Genomic DNA, 20,286 nt, shown 5'->3' on the forward strand with positions numbered 1-20,286 from the left:
CGGTACGCCGGGGAGCCGTTAATTGAAGTGCCCTTATGAAACCAGAAACGGGGGTGTGTGTGTGTGGGGGGGGTTATACGCATATATATGTATATATATACACAAAACTATAGTAATGGCGTTTTAAAATAGATATGTTATTAGATATTAATTATTTAGGATCCCCTTTTACAAGTAACATTTTTTTAAAATACTCAGCCTACCTTACAGAAGTAAGACCACGGGAGAACAGGCCCTTACCAGGCCTAAAGCTTCTTCTCGGGGGCGGGCAGGGCACCACCAGGCCCGGTGCCCAGCGCGGCCTACGAAGCCAGGGGAAGCCACGAGGCTCGCGGGTATCCCGCCGTCAGTCTGCGTGCTTCTTCGCACCATCGCTCCGTGAAAGCTTAGCCTAGTTTCTCTCTCTTACGTGGACAGCATAATCAGCACTCAGCAAACACTGCAGATAAGTTTTTTCAAAATCTTTTTTTATATTGACAGAATCTCCCTAACATTAAGTCACTGCATCCCTTGTATCCACCGAGTCAGACACAAAGCAGGTGCTTCCCCCCCCCCAGCTGTGTTACCACATAACTTAAACTGCACTGGACCCTTCAGACAACTCAGCATACAAGGTCTTTGTCTCCTACATCGCATGTGTCATGTCACACTTAACAAAGCTTGCCAAGAGACACATAGTTGTTGGGTCTCCTCTTAGCTTTATTAAAACACTCTTATATAAACTTCTACTACTTGCCAAGAGCAGTCTACAGGCTTTTCAAAGTGTTTCATTTAACTATTGCTGTTCAGCACGGAGATGCTACTCTCTGTAAGAAAGGTTTACCTGTCAGAGTACTTGTTCTTTTTAAGCCTGACAAGCAACTCAAAGACAATTCCAAGTCGGATTTTTTCTTTTTACTTGCTTTTGTTCCGAGTTGTTCAGAACAGAAATATATGCTAGAATACAACAGCCACTGTACGTAGATTGCAGCAACCTAATCCTGTTTTTCCTGGCACGGGTTAGCATGTTGCAGGTCCAGCTCCAGTTCAGGATAACCTGAGGAAATAGATGTATGCATTCAAAAAAAAAAATCTAACCCTGCAAGATAACATTTAAATCTGGTTGTTCATAGCCACGTTAGTATCTTTGCAACAAGTGCAAAGTCTTACTATCAGAGATCTGCAGCACGCTGCTGAGCTTCTGTTCATAGGTCCATAGGTAGAGAATATTTCAAGTAAAATAGTTTCAAGTATAAAATAACAGTATTTCTTTTCTGAAAATCATATACAAGTCAAACCGCATTTCTAGATGTTCGTATTTCCCCTTGTTAATTAGCTTTCATGGGAAATACTGGTATAAAAATAGCTTCTTGAAAAAGGTACAAAAGTATTTGAAATGTATCCCATAGTCTTCTCCTCATTTTTGTTTTACATACTTACAAAGAGGTTTTGTACCTCGAGCCTGTACAAATGGCAACAGCACTCAGGCTCTTATAAAGGTTTCTAGCATCTCTTTCAAATTTTAATTTGAAATATGAGCAGTCTACAGAATAACCCCAGGTGGAATGGGAATGTTTCCCCCTTATCATCAGATACATTTACTAAAGAAAAGGAAATATTTGGCCCTACTACAAAGGAAAGGTGAATGAACTCCTGTGATTTACTGAAGCTGTCAATGAGGAAACACTTCACGCTGCCAAGGTAAGTCAAGGTGAAACTGGTCGTAGGCCAGTAAATGATCAAAGGTCCACTGAATTACACTGGCAGTTCATGAGGCAAAAACATGCAAAATTCTTTAGAACGCCCCTGAAGTTTATTCCAACACAGTTTCCCTCCCTTCCTCAATTTTACTTCTGCCTTTCATGAATGCAACTGTTCTGTAAGTTTGATATTAAACCCCAGAATGGAAAATAGAGTAGATAAAATTTTCGGAAGCATTTACCTCCGGAAGTCAGTAGTTTAGGTTTATAAACCATTGGTCTTAAAACGGATCATCGGTGCCATCAGAGTGAAATGGGTTGCACCATATATTAGTTTAGAAGCAAAGGTAACGGGGACATTCCAGTCAGAACACAGTGGTAATAAAAGCTGTAAAGGCTTTTGTATAAAAGTCTGCACATGAGATTCAATAATTATCAGAATATAACACAGAATTACTCTTATAAAAATGACAAGTTTTACAGGAGAACAAGACTAAAAATGATGCATGCAGTAACAAATGGGCACTTAAGAACTACCATCTTTATTCTGAATGATTTGAGACTGATCACAGTTACTTTAGCACCATGAAAGACATTAGACATTAATTTCTTACCCTTCTAACAAAGCAGAACTTTAAAGAATGGAGTTAAGGCTAGCAAAACATATATCCTTTAATATCAAAAACAACATACAAAATGATGTCTATAAAGATACTTAAGCATGTCAGTGTTATCAATATTAGCACACATTTTAGTATAAAAATCACTCTAATCTTAGCATACGCAGTTCTGAAACGTTAGAAAGGTTGACACACATATATATATAAAAGACTAAAAGGCATACTGAAAATATGCCAAAGTTTACATGACTAGAAACTCACTGGCTGTCAGGAACTGTAATGGTGCTGTGCTTGTCAACAGTGAAACACACAAATGAAAATAATTACTTCTTTCTCAGCTGCCTCCCACATTCCAGTGCTACAGCTCCCATAGTTAAGCACTGAATGTTTGTGTATGCCCTGGTCAAAATACATTGTATTTATATATGCGTACACACACAGACTTTTAATATCAGAGGGTCAGTTCCAACGAAAGAGGTAAGATGCCTAAAAGTCAGCTCCCATAACACTTCCAGCTCCCCGGAGGGGAATCGGGCCCCAAACAAGGCAGCACCTCTGCTCCCTGCTCAGAGAGGATGGCCGAGCCCCTCCGCCATTGCCGCCCTTCAGCAAGCGGCGAAGCAGGGAGCTGCCCCGTGCCAGCACAGTGAGAACCCGGCTGCTTAAGCTAACCCGTAAGGATGATCCTAAGAATAGTAGCGTTGATTCCCATCCTTAGATACTTCTTTGGGGCTGCAAGGAAGCATCTCCTGTCCCTTTGGCACATACTATCTGATGCAAAAAAACGAGCAGGGCATTTTTGCTTTAAAATGGTAGTGTCCATTTTTTACATCTAAGCGTGTGATCAAAGCATTCATCTAGTATGTGTGAGAACTGCCTTCAGCACTCCTGAGAGTTGATTCAACCTCACATCTCCCACTTCACAAAAACTTGCCTAGTCTATCGGGCTATGGCTATTCAAAGGTTTAACGTAGGGAGGAAGTTTGAGAAAGGGAGGCTGAACAGTACTGTCCACGTGCAGGGAAGAAGTTGGAGAAAGGAAGGCTATCCATATCCAGTGCGGTGTGCGTCAGCTTTGACAATCCAGTGTCTCCAAAGGGAAGGGGGGGAACGTACGTGCCCAGGCAGAAAGAGAGAAAAATGTCGGCTGTCTACCTCACCTGATACTGAATATACCCTGAAGGATGGCCACAGAATGCCTATGTCACCTTTGACTCAAGTAAGCAGTTTAGGAATGTCCATAAGCAGTCGCTGAAAGTAAACTTACAAAAGAATTTTAAGTGTTAATGCTGAACAGAAAGATCTGGATGAAAGAAATTCTAACTAAGAGTATGTTAATTTGAAATCTTGGTTTGAGACTTGTACAGGTCCTTCAACATGTAGCCAGAATAAATCCAACAATACTTTTTTTATTAATTATACATTGTATATCATTACGTAGCTTAGATGTGAACAAGAACCTGAAGGGTTTTCATTATTTCAGACTCTTTGCTGAACAGATATATGAAGATTTACAAGGATCTCATACCTACTGAAAAGACATGTCAGCCATACCTAAAACCAACCCCTTGCTCAAAATTAGTCTTGGTTTCAAGATCTGGTGTATTAAATTAACAGCATCAAGTAAGACTGGAAATGTCACACTGCCATTTTAAGTGAACCTCTTTCTACCCAATTTCTTCTGAAGCTTACCCTGAGAACATTTAATGGAAAAAAGACGATAACGCTCTGTTTATAGGATGGGAGAGCAATGCCTATGAAAAGTACTCTATGAACTGTTCTCAAGAGAGGGATACATCTGAATGATTTAAGGGTTTTCTTGACCTAAGCTAGTATTTTAATTTTAGAATCTACCCCCAACAAGGCTAAATCTGGCATGAATTAGGTCATCAAAATATGAGTTCAGCAAGTTTCCCACGAACAGGTTCACACACCTAAAATTAAATTCTGTTACAAAAGTTTATTTATATTTACTCAGTCAAAATAAAATTGACTATTCCATGCTTTTCTCTCCTAGTTTTCAGAATAGCAACCATTTCTACATCATTCAATCATTTTTTCAGAAATGTACTAAGTAGTTGCTATTTGTGTTGGGGTTTTTGTGTTTTGGTGTGGGTTGGTTTTTGTTTTGTTTCTTTAAAGGGACACAGCTAACCTCATTTTTAAAACCTCAAAGCATACAGAATCCAGTGTCTCCCTAAATAAGTTTCTCAATGGTTAGTTAGCCTCACCGCTAACAATCTGAACTTCACTTTCATTTTAACTGCATCTTATCTAGCTTTAGGACACAATGTTCTTACGCTTATGTCCAATAAAGAGCGTTTCTGTTGGACATTTCCCCATAGATACAAGCTAACAGTAAAGATGCTAACAGAATTCTTATGCATTAATTTACTTTTTTTTTTTTACCTTTTCTGAAAAGACTTTTTTTTCTGAAGCCTTTCCAGTTTTAGCATTGTTGTAAAACAAGCACTGGCATCAGAAGTAGGTTCATTATTCCAACATCATCACACCAGCGTAGCTTCCTTACCCCTAACTCTGGGTCCCTCTTGTCTGAAATCCCATTCACTAGCTGTTTTTAATATAGTAACCACTCCTAAACAATTATTCACTCATTGTACCCTCTTCCTGGAGTCTGGTTTTTGGTTTTGGTGTTTTTTGTTTTTTTGTTTTTTAAATGCTGTCCTTCATATTTGTGAGTATAATTTACATTTTTAGTTACTCAAATATGAGAGTTTGGATTTTTATGTACAGATACATTTTTAAAGGGTATGGCAATAATTAATCCATACTATTGTTATACTATTTCTGTATCATTTCTAAAACTTAACAACAATTATTTTATATTCTCTCCCAGATAATTCATATAGATACAGAGCAGCCAGTCAGGAAGATGCCACAATTACATCAAGACGTCTGGTCACAATGATTTCAAATTGCATCAGTGCTAAAAAGCAGCCTTGTTTTTGGTTAAAAACTCAAAGCTAAAACACATGAAATGTAAGACCTGTGATGAATAGTAATTTTTCATCACAAAGCAAGAGGAAACAAGAGGCTCTTACCACACTTACTCAACACCTTTTGCATTGCCCAAATAGAAGATAATACTGAGTAACATGTTCTACAGAAACACTCCAGACAAGAACAGCGTAGGCTGTTAATAGCATTTTTGTAATGAAGGCAGCATTTTGTAGTCATTTTAATTAACAATACTATGAATATTTTAATGAAATTTTTAGAAGTACTTATGAGTACTTGTGCAGAAGCACAAGTCCCAGTGAACCTAAAGGGACCTCTGTTTTACAGATTGGTTTGGGTTTTTTTTCCCCCACCTCGAAGTCCCTCCCATACATCTCTAACATTTTAAGATTCAATTCTTTTAAAGTTCACCCATGTAAAGCAGGGATTGAAATTCTGCAGTATAAAAAAAGGTATGAGCTTTGGTCTCCAATAATTAGGATGCTTTGCATGATTATATTTAAAGGACTTTTGTAAGTTGATAGATGTAAACATTCTATGCAATAGTATTGCTAATATAATGTTTTATATCACAATGTACACGGGCTTTCTGAGCAATTCACTAGAACTCTGGAGAAAAAAATGAAAATAGAAGAGACAATAAGGGTTATAATTTTAAAGCAGTATGCCTCCGTGGTTTATGTAAAGAACAGGTATTGTTACTAATTAAGAAAATGCACTTAAATGTGCACTTTGTCTTCAGATCACATTTAGTTTACTCTTTGCTATGACACTTCTAATCAAGAAAACAAAAGTTATTGGTATTGAATGGACCTGAAATAAAGAATGATTAAGTATTCTACTGCATTGCTCATCCATATCCACACATAAACAATGTACTTGGAAGCGTTTTATGATAAACTGGAAAGCAGTGTTTTCATCTCAAAGTATTATGCTTTCAAATATTTTTCAGAGAAAGAGGTTTTCAGAAATACCTGCTTGACAAACAGTGCATAATACTTAAGAATACATAAGTAATAGGGCCATATGTTTAGTATGTTAAGCAAGAAGTAGGACATGCAAAAACATTTCTTTATATTTGAATAAAATATGGAGCTATACCCTACACGCAATTGAACACAGCTATAAAGACCTATAATAAACCTGCATGTTCACTTAGTGCAAAAATCTTGAATTGCTGAATGTCATTTTAACAGCTCATGTATATTTCCACGTTAAAAACAACTTATTATTGCACTTAAAATGTATCCTTTAAAGCTGTCTTGGTTTTAAGAATAAAAAAAACCAACCTAACAAATACAACAGAATAATTTGAAATTTAGTCTAATTCACAATACTGCTCCAAAGTATTACTGTCAGTACAATTTCAAAACTATCAGCTATTCTGAGGTTTAGCTAAAAAAATATACACATATACATTAATAGTATTGCCTTCACCAAATTAAAAAAATCAAAAAAATTTAAAAAAATTAAAAAGCAGCTTTACTTCTCTGAATGTGTTTGCACTCAGAGCTTAGTTTGCGCATATTCAAAACATGTGCCCATCAAATTTCATCCTTAATGTTCTTTGTTTGGGCTACTGTGAAAAGGTGAATGCAAAAACAGGTGAGTGTTTAAGCAACCTGAGCAGGCTAGGGTATTTAGAGAAAGTAAAACAGATGTTTAATAATTTAGCTTTCTAATGCAAAATGATTTCAGCAAGAGTTAAGGTAATCAAAAAGACGCATATTCATGTTCATGATACAGAATTATAAGAGACTGTAAAACAGCATGAGAAACTTCAAAAAACAAATCAGTCATAAGAGCTACTACATTTTCCAGTATAAACACCCATGGGTGTGCCTGCATTGGATGGACCATAAAAGTCTTTGAAGAATCCTGGGTCAGTGAACCAAAAACAGCTTTCACACTTCCAGGAATACGTTCTGATGCATTAGAAAAATATTCTCTTCACACACAGGATCACTATGCATGTACACACTAATGCTAGAAAACTTCAAATACCTTGAAAATGTGGCTTGAAATCAAACTCAACTCAAAAAGTTCAATGGTATAAAAGATTCTTATAGCAGTTTTGCTATTTGAGCAATAGTTCAAAACTTCTTCAGTATCATGTAGTATCCTTCAGCCAAAGAGTACCAGTCTAGCTTCAGTAGAAGAAGGTCAGGCTGGTACAGGAAGACAAAGCATCAAAAACCAGATTCCATTTCTTTGACTGGCTTTTCTGTAGTGTCCGACGCCATAGTGCTTTCGTTTTCCAGCATTTTCTCAGTAGTTTCTCCATCAATAGGTTTTGCTCTTTCTTTTAACTTCTGCCGTTCATGGACCCAGGGGATGAAACATAGTATAGCTCCACCAATAAGGGGAGGGACTCCAGCCAGGTAGAATGCTACATCGTAGGTGCCGAGGTGATCACGCAGCCAACCTGGAAAGACAGAAAGTTACCGCTGATAAATAATGGGGCCTCGGGAATCTACAAAAAAACATGTCTTTTCTTGGGATTCAGAAACTTGAGAGCTGGCACAGATTATTATAACCACTAATCTGACTACCTGATGGCCAAATATATGTGTGTGTATATATATGGGCAGAAAGGTATTCCAGAGTTGATTTAAAGACTCCGAGTAACAAAGAACTCAGTATGTCACCACTCGACTGCTTAATTACCACCCATCATTAAAAGCACATACCATATTTCCTATTTGAAAGTTGCTCATTTCAGCTTCTCCAGCACTTGAATCTTGCAATGACTTGGAGAAATTCTCCTTCTTTCGGTAACAGTTGCCTTTGATCAAGGTGCCTCTTAATCTTATTCTAGATATATTGCATATATTGCATTCCTGGTAGCCTCTTATTAAAAAAGTGTGTTTTCCAACAATTCACTCTAATGCTCTCTCAAAACTCCTCCCATTAATCAAATTCTATTTAAGTATTAATAGCTGCGATAGTGTATCCCGATCAGGAAGCGCCTAGTTTATGCTGTTCTAGCTTTAAAATTTTGTTCTTTATAATGCCGCGTAGTTCAGTTACATCTTACTAAGTATCTTTCAGTAGCACTCACAAGACCTCAGGGTAAATTATGATTGAAAGTCGTCAGTGGTAAGGATTATAGCTCAAGCTATTTCCACCTCCCAAAGAACTTCCAGTTTTCATCTTCAAAACCTGTACTTCGTCAAACAGTCTCCCATCAAAGAATGAAAGAAGCCAGCGTTCCTCCTTATAGGAAGCAATTAAAGTGACTGGAGCTTTTATCCTCACAATTGTTTTTGCATGAGCAAATTTTGGAGTCCAACTAATTTTCAGATTCTAATTTGGAGTCCTTCTGTAACACAATCAACATATAGGCTGTCACCTCAACAGCATGGAAAACATCAAGTCATCAATCCAACTGGAAACCTATCTTTTTGAGGAATGTTTTACATCTTAATAAAACTTAATATACAACTTAATAAAAGAGACTGAAGCAAACTTTAAGGAGTACAGTAAATTAATAACCCATGCGCAGCAGTTAAATTAACCATATATTCTGAAGCACGTACCAAGAAAGCTTCCACTGTAAGTGCACTGCATATGATGTAGGAACGGAAAAAATGGCCAAAGAGTCATGCAACCATAGGAACATGTTTACAGCTACAGACCATATCTATACTTACCTGCAATGGGTGGACCAAATGTCATAGGTATTGACATGAATCCTAGTAGAAATCCTATGGCCTGGGAGACATCCTGAGCCCCAACAAGCTCAAAGGCAATAGGAGCCATAATGCAAATGAAGCACCCATCAAACAGGCCCATGAAGAGACAGACAGCAATGAGACCTCCGAAGACGTGGCAGAGTGGAATCATCATAGACATCAGGCCAATAAAGAAGAATGAGGCCACCTAAACATGACCAAGGAAAAAATATAAAAACATGTTGCATCAAATCAGCAAAGATAAAGGGAACAGATGAGCTTTCTTGCATTTGTAGTGAATTAAATTGTCTGCCTGTATTTACTTTAAAATAAATATAAGCAGTCTCCCTGGATTACCACCATCAGAAGTTACATACCAAGATAAAACAAACACATATAACTGTCATGACATGCAACCAAAGAAATTCCACTACCCATTTCACAAGTCTTCAAAATGCATTTGTAATCAACTGTCTTGCAGTGCTTACGTAAGGTCATTTCTCATGCACCAACTTTTTTTTTAAAAGTTACTCTCTGCTCTTTTCACCAATGAAAGCCACAAAAATATCAGAAGTTTAATATAGCTAAAACACTACGAACTCCTCACTGTTGTAATTTAAGTAAAAATATCAGTATTATGAGTGATCACTTCAGGGTGCTTATATTCAACAGAGGTGGTATTTGAAAGTCTCATTTCAATTTTTCCACATAAAGGTATCTTGCTGTATTCCTGGAGCCATGCATACTTACAAAGATTTTATGTTATAATCTTAGATTATGATTATTATGTTTGTTGTAAATTAAAGGAATAGAACTGTCTTTCAGCAAAATGAAGCAGAATTAAAAAGAAAATAAAAAAGGGAAGAGTTTTGCTTGTGCATCAGCCATATGTCAGCATAGAAAACCAATGTCCCACCTAACTGCACAAACACGTTTTCCAAACAAGACATATGCATTGGTCACTTGTAGACCATTAAAGAAAAACAAGGTCACTTAAAAACTACTAGACATCACAATTTTTTTAACAGATAAGTGACATCAAATGTATTACTTCATTAGGAAAAGTCTTTAAGCAGACAGCTAGATAAAACTTAATTTTCAGGACAGCATAACAATTCTTTTAGGTAGTGTACTTTATTTCGCAACAGTTTTTCTTTAGTATGCTAAGTGTCTAAAGCATGGTATAGAAATATCATTTGAGATGAGTTTATATCTATGTAGTAATGTGGTTATCCATAGACAAACTTTAAGCAAGATACTGTTGACCAGATTCTTTGCATTATCATATTATGGTAAAAGCAGCACTAAAACCAGAATCACTAAACTTTGTATCCAGAAGAGACAAAATGCATCATTCTGTTACTAAAGATAGAATTTATAAAGGAAAATCCAGCAAAACAGGTCCATAAAAAAAGAATGCAGAAACAGAAAGATGAAGGTTGAATTTGCTGGGTAGAACTCCAAGTTGCTCAATTATGAGACAGTAAAGTTCTAAGAGGAAAGAGGTTTCTTTTTCATTAGTCAAAATTAATTCTTAAATAATTTTTGCACGAGATGATAGTATGAACTGTTGGACAATCCAGAATAATATTTGAGGTGAATATTCACTTTCCCTCACAAAAGCTGATTTGAAAAAAGCTTTGAAAAAGCTCCTCTGAAACAGGAGAGCTGAAAATGCTGGGGTACAGCTTAGCAAAAGCGAACATGTTTTTCCTGATTAAAACTAGGTGAAACCAACAGTACTCAGAAGCATCCTAGTTCATGCCTTAAACAACAGTCCATGGTTTTCAGTTCTAGCTGTTCTGGGAAAATAATAAAAAAGCCTGTAGTTTTACTGCAAGTTTGGTATTTGTGCTTTGTAAATCGTGTAACATCTCAATGCGGCCTTTTCACTTTTTATCTTAATACTGACATTTCCTGAAAGTGTAACAACAGGTATTAAATCCATGCAAATGAATGAGATACAGTCCCAGTCTCTATCATCGGGGAATCTAAATTTATGTAACTATGGCAACAAATACTCCATCTTCAGAAAGACGGTTCTTTCCTAAGAATGTTTTCAATAATGTAGTACAGATAATAGCCATTAGATGTCTCCCTTGTTATTCATTTTAAAACAACAAAACAAGAACATCCAGTCATTGATAACGTGCAAGTTATTAACTAAAGGTTTTCCAAAAATCTACACTAACGCTGCTGCTTTCTCAAAAAAATATCATTTATAAGTGTGGAGGGAAAAAAGCGTCTATCCTCCTTCATCCCCAAGCTTCAGCATTTCTGGAAGCTGTGACTTTCTGCAAGTAACGCCTTTCATTCAGCAAAATCTACTCAACTAAGCACCTCTTATATTCCCATGGCTTTTAGCAGTGTGCACTATGCACAGAACATACTTGACACCAAATTATCACCTATCAAAGATCAAGAAAAAGAGATCCAAAATCCTTACTAGAGGAACACAGGAAAAAAAACATCTTTCTGCAACCATTATGAAATCACAGGATAAAACAGGGAAAGCAGAATGTAGAGAATTCCCAAAGGTTTTCTCACTCATGTGCTAATGATTAGTAATTTCTTTCATTCCCAGCTGAAAACAGCCAGCAGGTAGTAGACATGTTTCCTTAGCATTAAAAAGAGGAAAAAGAAAGAGATATTTGTGAACTTTGCACCAAAGGCTCCTAGTACCAAAAACCACATATTGAGTTTCGTAGAGTTTTGAAAATTCTCAAATTTGAATCTCCAATCAGTTGATTCTGCTTACTTAATAGTACCTGCCACCAAAGCCTTCAGAATATTGTTTGGATAATCCTTCAGAACAGTGTGAAGACTTACCTGTAAATAAACTTTTTTTGCACCAGGAATATAATCTGCAACTCTGCCAAAGATCAATCTGCCAACTCCTGAAGTAATGCCCAGACACAGCAGAAGCACTTCTTCTGGCACACTGTCACCAAATCTGTCTCTTACGTGCTTCATCTGTTTAAAAAGAGGGTTGAGAAAATAAACTGGCTTTAAAATTAAAAGGAAGATAAACCTTAGAAAACTTGAGTTAAATAGAAGTAATCTGTGAATCTCAGACTTAGAAATGATCAACTTATTCTAAAATCTGTAAAAGCAGAGTAGGTTTTGCACTGGCTTATCACTATTAAGTGCAATACAGTAAAAAACAATCTGAAACACGTTGTTGCTTTGTTCACTATTAAGGAACTTAATTCAAGAAAACAACAAGGCTGCGTCTAATACCAAGAAAATTGAAGACAACCTAGAAGCGTTCTCCCCAACCACATTTAATTTACTAGTCCTAGATTTAACATAACACAGAATCCACAAGGGCTGTCTAGAACTGGTTGCTTCACCAGCCGGGGCATGCTCTCAGGTCTGAAGGTGCTGAATGATTAGTGAGTATTCACCGCAGTACTGCGCATTAAGACAGAGATGCACGCTACCAAACTTGTAACGTAGCTCAGGGCAGGAGCAAGAAGCAGAGGGGTAGAGAGTTGGAGGCCAGACAGTGCAAGAAGGAGGGGCCCCCCGGACTGCTGCATCCTGACATCCACGATCACCATGACGTCCAGGGGGGCAAGGAGGAAGAGGAGCAGGAACCACCTGTAGTGCCAAACACAACAGCAAGCACTTCCAGGAGAGGGTGCAGCTACAGCAGCAATGAATAGGGCAAACTGGAAGAATGATTTATCAGCTACTTCATCCTAAAGAACTAAAGCAACTGACAGTAGCAACTAAAGTCCTGACAGTAGACCATCAACTACAATGGGATAAACTACCAGTGTCAGTAATTCTAACCTTTCAAGTCATGTTAAAAAAAAAAAACAACAAACAATCATAAGACTGGCTTGATGGATTGGATTTTTTTTTAATATATATTCTATCTGCTTCCACAGTGGTTTTTGTTTGTGGGGTTTTTTTTAAAAATCAACCATGAAGACCAGAAATTACCCATAAAGATTTTTTGCACAATCACTTTTTGAAACACACTTGGCAATACCAAATAGGCCAAAGTGGGCACTAGAAGATGTAGAAATCATTTGCATAGTCCTGCAATCTCTGTGCTTATAACTGGTTCCAAACAAGAAACTGTAAAGACTCAGAGATGTGAAGAAGCAAACGGAAGAAACTGATTTTAAGGAAAGATGTAGTAAAAATATTTGAGAGACAAGGTGACCGCAGGCTGACAGACCTGGATAGCAAAAGCTGCACACCAATCTTTGTTATTAATTCTGATTATGTGATATCACTTCAGACTAGAGAACCCTTATTCTCCTATCTATAAAATAGAAAAGTTCAGTTTTAGTAAATACTTCTAGAGCAAAATAGTCAAAATTCTTTCCTGGCTGGAGTGTTAATACACAAGCAGAGCCTTTTTTTTCCAGCGTAAACAGGATTTTCTTAAGTATAAAATCAGTTGGGTTTTGTTTACATGTCACAAAGTCTATTAAATCTAATATTAATTTGTCCAATACAATTGATTTTGTCAGAAAGGAAATTAAAAAATAAGGGTTAGTGGTTTTGTTTTTAAAGAATAACTTCTAACTTCAATTGAAGACAGATGCTTGCTCTTTCTATTTTTGAGGGTTTTTTTTTTCCTTCGCTTTTTAAGACACATTTGGGAACAGAATCTGATGAAATTTTTCTTCAGGAATGATATTTAAACATAAAAAGATAAGTTATTCTATTTATTCCCTTTCTATCAAAGGTGAGAAGAGGAAAAGCTGACACTTTTCACACCCCTACCTTTATGTGCCTGTCAACACCTGCTGGCCCAGCCAGCAAGAGAAGCCAAGGTATTTTCTGCCATTCTTTTCACCTGTTCTGCTTCCATGTTTCTGCAGCCTCTAGCTTGTTTAATTAGCAGACCTGATTCATCCACTCCCCAGAGGCTTTTCAAGAGGTAAGATAAAGCTCTACAGCTAGATAACTATTAACCCTGCATCTGCAACTGAGTAACTGGATTTCTCAAAGCAGCACTCTCAAGGGTGAAATGCCGTCCTCTTAGATCAATGGGGGGAAATATTGGATTCAATCAACTCCTTAAGTAGGAAAATAACCACTACTCATCTCTTATCTTCAAATATCTAAATTAGTATTTATTTTTTTTTTTTTAGCTTTCACTCCTCTTAAGCACACCATAGCCTTAAAGAGAGCTTCCATCTAGATGTAAGGACAAATTTTTCCCCACAGGTGGGCAGTAGGCAGTGGCACAGGCTGCCCAGAGAGCTTGTTCAGTCTCCTTCCTTGGAGGTTTTCCAGACCGAAGTGCACAAAGCCCTGAGCAACCTGGTCTGATCTCAGAGCTGACCCTCTGATCCTTAGCAGCATATTCAATCTTCAGTGATACAGTCACTAAGTAAGCTGTAACTAACAGCAGTATTAACTGGATATCTGAAAATACAGCAATTCAGGATTAATTCAGTACTCTAAGCGCTAACTCATTATAGACTTAGAGACATTTCTTGTAACTATAAGTTAAATTTATTTATGATGAAGTAGCTTAAACGAAATTCAGATTTCCAACTGATAGAACTACTCAAAAATCCCATGATGGGCAACTACTTGTGAACCTTCTCTGGCAGCACCTCATGCATTAACGCTCTTGTCATTGCAGAACTATACAGGCTGTAATTATATGACTCTTTAGGCATTATCTACAGCAGTCAAATGGGGACTCAGCCACACAGACACATCGAAGGCCAAAGCACTTCCCTATGGGTTTTGCCTGTTGTCAGTAATGTAGCTAGCTCTTCACTCTCATTAGAGCTGTGTGCATGCTGAATTGCAGGTCTGATTTTTTCAAATGTACAAAAGGCCTGTAATTTTGCCTGAGCCAACCAGTAAAGATTTTCCAGACTGGCATGGCTTCTTTACTATTTTAGAATAAGTTATCTTTGTACAATGCAATTTTCCAAATCAAGACATAGACAGTGGACAACATAACTGAATGCATCCCTGACACCAGTATTTTACCTTATACCCTTGCTCTCTATTACAGGGTAATGCATACAAACACAGATCTTATTGTCCAAATTCTAAGTATTGTTAGGATGAGACTAGAAGAAAGATTAGCCACTTGGTAGTGGGTGGAATGCTTTACTGTCTTGGCTAACCTCCCTCCATCCAACCAAGACCCAGATTTTGCCAAGATCTTCCATTCAATGCACACACATTTCAGCTATATTCATGCACTGAATCAAAGAGAGAGAGAGCAATCTGAGTATAGCTCCAGTTCCTTTTTCCAAACACAAAGAACCTGAATCTGAAAAGAAGCGGTAATGAACTAGTAAGAAATAATTCTCTGTCAACTGATTTCCTCCTGTGTATATTCCATTTTGGGAATTCCCAATCAAGTAAAGCTTTAGTAGGCTAAATGCAATGCAATCTTTCTCACCGAAAGAGATGGCCAACAGCAATATATAACCTAGAAAAGTTTGAGCACATAAAACCCAGCATTTTCTTCAAGTCCTGATGCAAGTCCTGATGTCTGACACTATCCTTACACTGGTTCTGAATGAAAAAAAGGAAACATTTACAGAGTACTGCTGGTACCATTTGTAAATTGGAGATACTATTCCTAACTGCTCCAAGTTAACAGTTTTCTGAAAGAGCTGAGTGGGGTTCTTTTGGTTTTGATTTTTCTTTCCTAGAGAGGAAAAGAAAAAGGATAGCCTACACAAACTTACTTTTCATTCTTCATGCTTTCCAGAAATGCATGAGTTCTATAGAAATCCAGGCAAAACTGTGCTTCCTTGGAATGCAAAGTGGTGAGCCATGCCTGTAAGTAACAAAGATGAAGCTTTGCATGCAGTGTCAGGTGAGTCTAAAAACATAACCTTACAGGCAAAAGCTGTGATCAGAGACTGAATCAATCATAGGGTTCATGGTGTAGAATCTGCCCTGAGGTATAAGCACTTGTAATATCCAGAACTGCTTTAACAACATTATTTTTTCAGTACTAACTGGCCCTCTTAGCCATGCAACAATTTTAAATCCAGACACCCAAAATAATTCTAGACTTGTGTAATGTATGAGACTTAGCCATCAATCTAGGCATGGCAATACCTCCATAATCCATTGATTTGATGATTACTACCGTGGCCTTCAAAAACCCAATCAGTATTATTAGAAGACATGATGGCCTTTGTCATTCCATCACTCAGAAACTTTTTTTCCCCCCAAGCTGTAAGTGCAAGAAAGGCAAAAGACAAAAATAAACTAAGTGCATGTCAAAGTAAGGCTGTTAGCAACTGACAGGACACAAATGGAGTGGGTATATGTAGAAAAATTATACTGATGCTCATCTTCAAGACTACAATTAGATCTTCAAAATTTAAGAAAACTAAGAGTTTAGGTTTATTTCAAAACACATCTGAGAAAAGAACAGCCTTGCTGACGTTGTACAGATCTTTCTGTACCATTAGTGTCATCACACAGCAGCCTTCCTTCAATGAAGGAGTCAGCCACATGCCTGAACAAGCTGACTCCTTCAAAGGCCTAGAGGAAAATATTGACATATCTTTATCAAGGCAACAGTTAAGAACTTTGCAGTGAACTGTCGTGGAAGATTGAAAGTTTCAGGATGCGCTGAAAGACAGAGCATAAAGTAACTCTGGACAAATCACTATTCTCTAACATAAGGACTCACCACAAAAATGGGGCGGGGGGGAAATCAGAGAAAGAAATTTGGTTGCCAGAGAACTGTATGATACTAGGCACATGGAAGATCATTTAATGCAAATACATTTCTGGTCCAGACTCCACCAAAGAAACTTTTACTGATGAGCCAAAAAAAATGGACCAGCAGCTCCTGACTCCTGAACATCTACTGAAACAATGTTTTTCATGTTAAGAGACATGAAATAGCATTACTAATACCTAATGCAGATCCATTTTTAAGGGAATGCCTATCCATCCTGAGACGGATACAGTAGCATTTTTTAGAAATTAAGTGTCTTCACATGACAAAAATATGCTTATATACATCTTCAAGATAACTCCTGTTTACATACTTGCCACAACAGTGATACTTCCTCTTTCTATCTCTGGTCAATTTAATCTACATAATGAACAAGGAGAGAATTAAAGAAACCAGGTGATTATTACATGGCAATTGGGAAGTTTTCTATTATTCCACTAAGTAAAGCAGATTAAACAGAATAATTAATACATCATGAAGATTCAGAACAAGTATAATCTGAATTTCTTAAGTAAAACGGAACATAACAGTTAACAAGTTAACTGTTAAGCCTATTTAAAATAAAAGAGGTTAAGAATTCAGATTAGATTAAGAAAAACTCAGGTTGACAATAACATAGTTAAAATTGTTTTTTCCCCCCAAAATAGCTAGTCCTGAAGAAATTTGCCCTAAATAATAATAAAAAAATCTGAGCTGTTAGTGTTATCTTTAAGAGCATGTGGAGGATGAGTCTGATCCCAGAGATCAAAATAGGCAACCGATAGCAGAAAACTTAAATTGGGGAAACCAAGACAATGGTTGTTAACCAATAAACAGCTTTTCTACTTAGAGTCACAAATGCTAATCATTTTTAAAGCAATTAAAACCAGTTCTCGGGTCTTGAGAGAATTAACACAAATTTGTAGGCCTGAAAGATATTCACAGAATAGCGCAAGAAAGCGTGCCGGGGACTGAGAAAAGCCCGGAGCATGGGGGACAACCCCTACACTGCAGCACAAGACAGTCCATGACTTCTGCTCTTTCCCTCTTCCACTCTTCCACTCCGCTTCATCTCAGGATATTTTTAGGTCCTATCCTCCACTAGTAGCTCCTGGAGGTGCCAACAGAGACTGGATCCCATTGGAGCCACAAGAGACAGCATAAAGAAATGGACACAAGGATACTGGTGGATTGGTGTGGCTTGGGCGGCAGCAGCAAGACAGGTAAGGCACACACGTATCTGGGGAAGCTCAGTGACTGAGAACAAGGATGAGGAATAAAGCCAGGGATATGTAAGAACCGAAGTGTTACATACACATGAGAACCAGGAGTTAAATTGTCAAATAACTTACCCTTAAGTGTTTTTTTAAATTGATTCTCATTTGTGACTACAATCCACAACTTACAGTCTTAGTTCTAGCCATCCCTTGTGGCCCTAAAGCAGTGTTTCCTGGGCCTATCTCACTCTCAAAACTCAACTAGCCACCATGTCCAAAATTAGCTACTATCAGCAAGTCCTAGAGAGTTACAGGTCAATCACATTAACTTGAATTTCCAGAATAACAGAGAAAAGGAAACAAAACCAGAACTATTCATAAACATCTAAGAGGTAACTTCATAAGCTAAGGATCAACATACATTTGAGAGAAAACCAACCCTAATTTCTCTCTGTTACATGGTAGGTAGCAAACCTTGACAACAGAGGGAAGGTCAGATGTAACAAATCTTGACCTTGGCCAGCGTTTTGAAATTCTCTCAAACATAACAATTCTTATGAGCCAGTTTGGAATACATGACTTAAATAGAACAACTGTAAAGATGGATGTTCAAATGTTTGGAAAAGTTATTTTTAATTAGTGATTCATTGCAAAATTGAATATGCCAAAGAAGGCTCCGTAAAAACCTGCCCAAATCTACCGCTATTGAACATTTTCATTAATGATATGGACAGTGAAATAGAGAATATACTTATTAAATTTGCACATTACATCAAGTGATGAGTATTGGAGGCACTGTAAAGAAAAAGACTGGAATTCAAAATTATCTTGGCAACCTGGCATCTCAGTCAATAGTGCAAGATAAATATGACTAATTTCCATAAAAACATTAAGAGGTAAGTAATATTCAAAAAATACTACGAGGTAAAAATCAGATGCATGAATACAAGATGGAAGAATGATCGGGCAACAGCTTTTTAGAAAGGGAACTGAAGGTTTAGCAGATTAAACTTCAGCATGTTCCAATAATGTCGTCATATTGCAAAAGCAATAGAATCTATCAATTCATGACAACGTGACCATCACATACTGCTCAGTACCAGTAAGGCCTCAGCTGAATTATGTCCTATTTTGGTCATTACTCATTATTAAAGACATGGACCATGTGTACAGAATCCAAAAGAAAGATCTGGCAATAAGCAGAAATTTGATAAGCATGACTCATGAAAAAAGATTTTAAAAAGAAATATTTAAAAAGGTCCTTTACCAAAGTAAGTCTGTACTCAAACAACTGGATAAATTGGATAAAGTACTAGGATACCTCCAGTCTTATTTTTTATGATTCATGAAGTGATTTAATGGATGTCTTAGTATAGTCACAAATACATACTTATTAAGCGTTATAACTATAGTCACAAACATACTTATTAAGCGTTATAACTTGAAGACTTTTTTTAGCTCTAGCTTGGTAAAACTCTCTGCACATTTGATTAAAAGTAACCTTATGACTGAAGGAAGCAATTTCCTGACATCACCACCAGGTAAAACTCTGCTGCACATTTGATTAAAAGTAACCTTATGACTGAAGGAAGCAATTTCCTGACATCACCACAAGTTTTAGAAGCATAACAGAAAGAATTCTTTTCAAATCATTGTAGCATTTACTAATGTGATAAAGTGTTATCAGGTTATAACTTACGCTCAGTTTTAATTACATATTATATGATATACTATGATTAAGAAATTATGGAATATCAAAACAATGGATTAAGATACCCCGTACAAATACCCAAAGTAACAAGAAAAATACTTCACTAACCACTGATGACTAACATTGTATGCACTGGACTTACTGTAGCATTTACTAATGTGATAAAGTGTTATCAGGTTATAACTTACGCTCAGTTTTAATTACATATTATATGATATACTATGATTAAGAAATTATGGAATATCAAAACAATGGATTAAGATACCCCGTACAAATACCCAAAGTAACAAGAAAAATACTTCACTAACCACTGATGACTAACATTGTATGCACTGGACTTACTAAAAAAACCCCACTGCGGCTAATTGTTGTAAACACAATTTAAGATGGATTCTCACATCCAGTTTAGTCTTCCTCAACTTCAAAAAAGAAAAATACATCTATTGTACTATTCTGTACTATTGTACTATTCTGTCTAGTGATGATAATGCCTTGGCCTTGACTTTCAAACAAATAAGGTCAAACTTCATTAGCCTAGCTTAAAAATAATAACAGAATACTGAGAACAGGAATATAACAGCATGTGTTATTTGTCCAGAAATAAGCGCAAAGATATGCTAACAAAAGTGATTTTTTTTTTTAAACTAAGAACTGTTAGTAGTTATAGTTACTTCAGTTAAATACCTAATTTCCTTCCTTATTTTTGCCTAAATTCGACACTGCTG

General features: G+C 36.9%; 1 protein-coding gene across 1 annotated transcript in view; it reads right to left on the reverse strand.

Annotated features, from left to right (window-relative positions):
* Positions 1 to 2,202: 2,202 nt before the first annotated feature.
* The window catches only part of SLC16A10 (solute carrier family 16 member 10), a 46,576-nt gene continuing 28,492 nt past the window's right edge, over positions 2,203 to 20,286 (reverse strand). Inside the window, exons 4-6 of the mRNA XM_019474604.1 lie at positions 11,782 to 11,925; positions 8,932 to 9,160; positions 2,203 to 7,703 (exon numbers count right to left, since the gene is read on the reverse strand). Of these exons, the coding sequence (XP_019330149.1) occupies positions 7,468 to 7,703; positions 8,932 to 9,160; positions 11,782 to 11,925 (609 nt within the window). The 3' untranslated portion in view covers positions 2,203 to 7,467. The remainder of the gene's footprint in view (positions 7,704 to 8,931; positions 9,161 to 11,781; positions 11,926 to 20,286) is intronic.

Source organism: Aptenodytes forsteri, unplaced genomic scaffold, assembly GCF_000699145.1.
Source record: "Aptenodytes forsteri isolate BGI_AS27 unplaced genomic scaffold, ASM69914v1 Scaffold217, whole genome shotgun sequence".
In the NCBI taxonomy this organism is placed as follows: Eukaryota; Metazoa; Chordata; class Aves; order Sphenisciformes; family Spheniscidae; genus Aptenodytes; species Aptenodytes forsteri.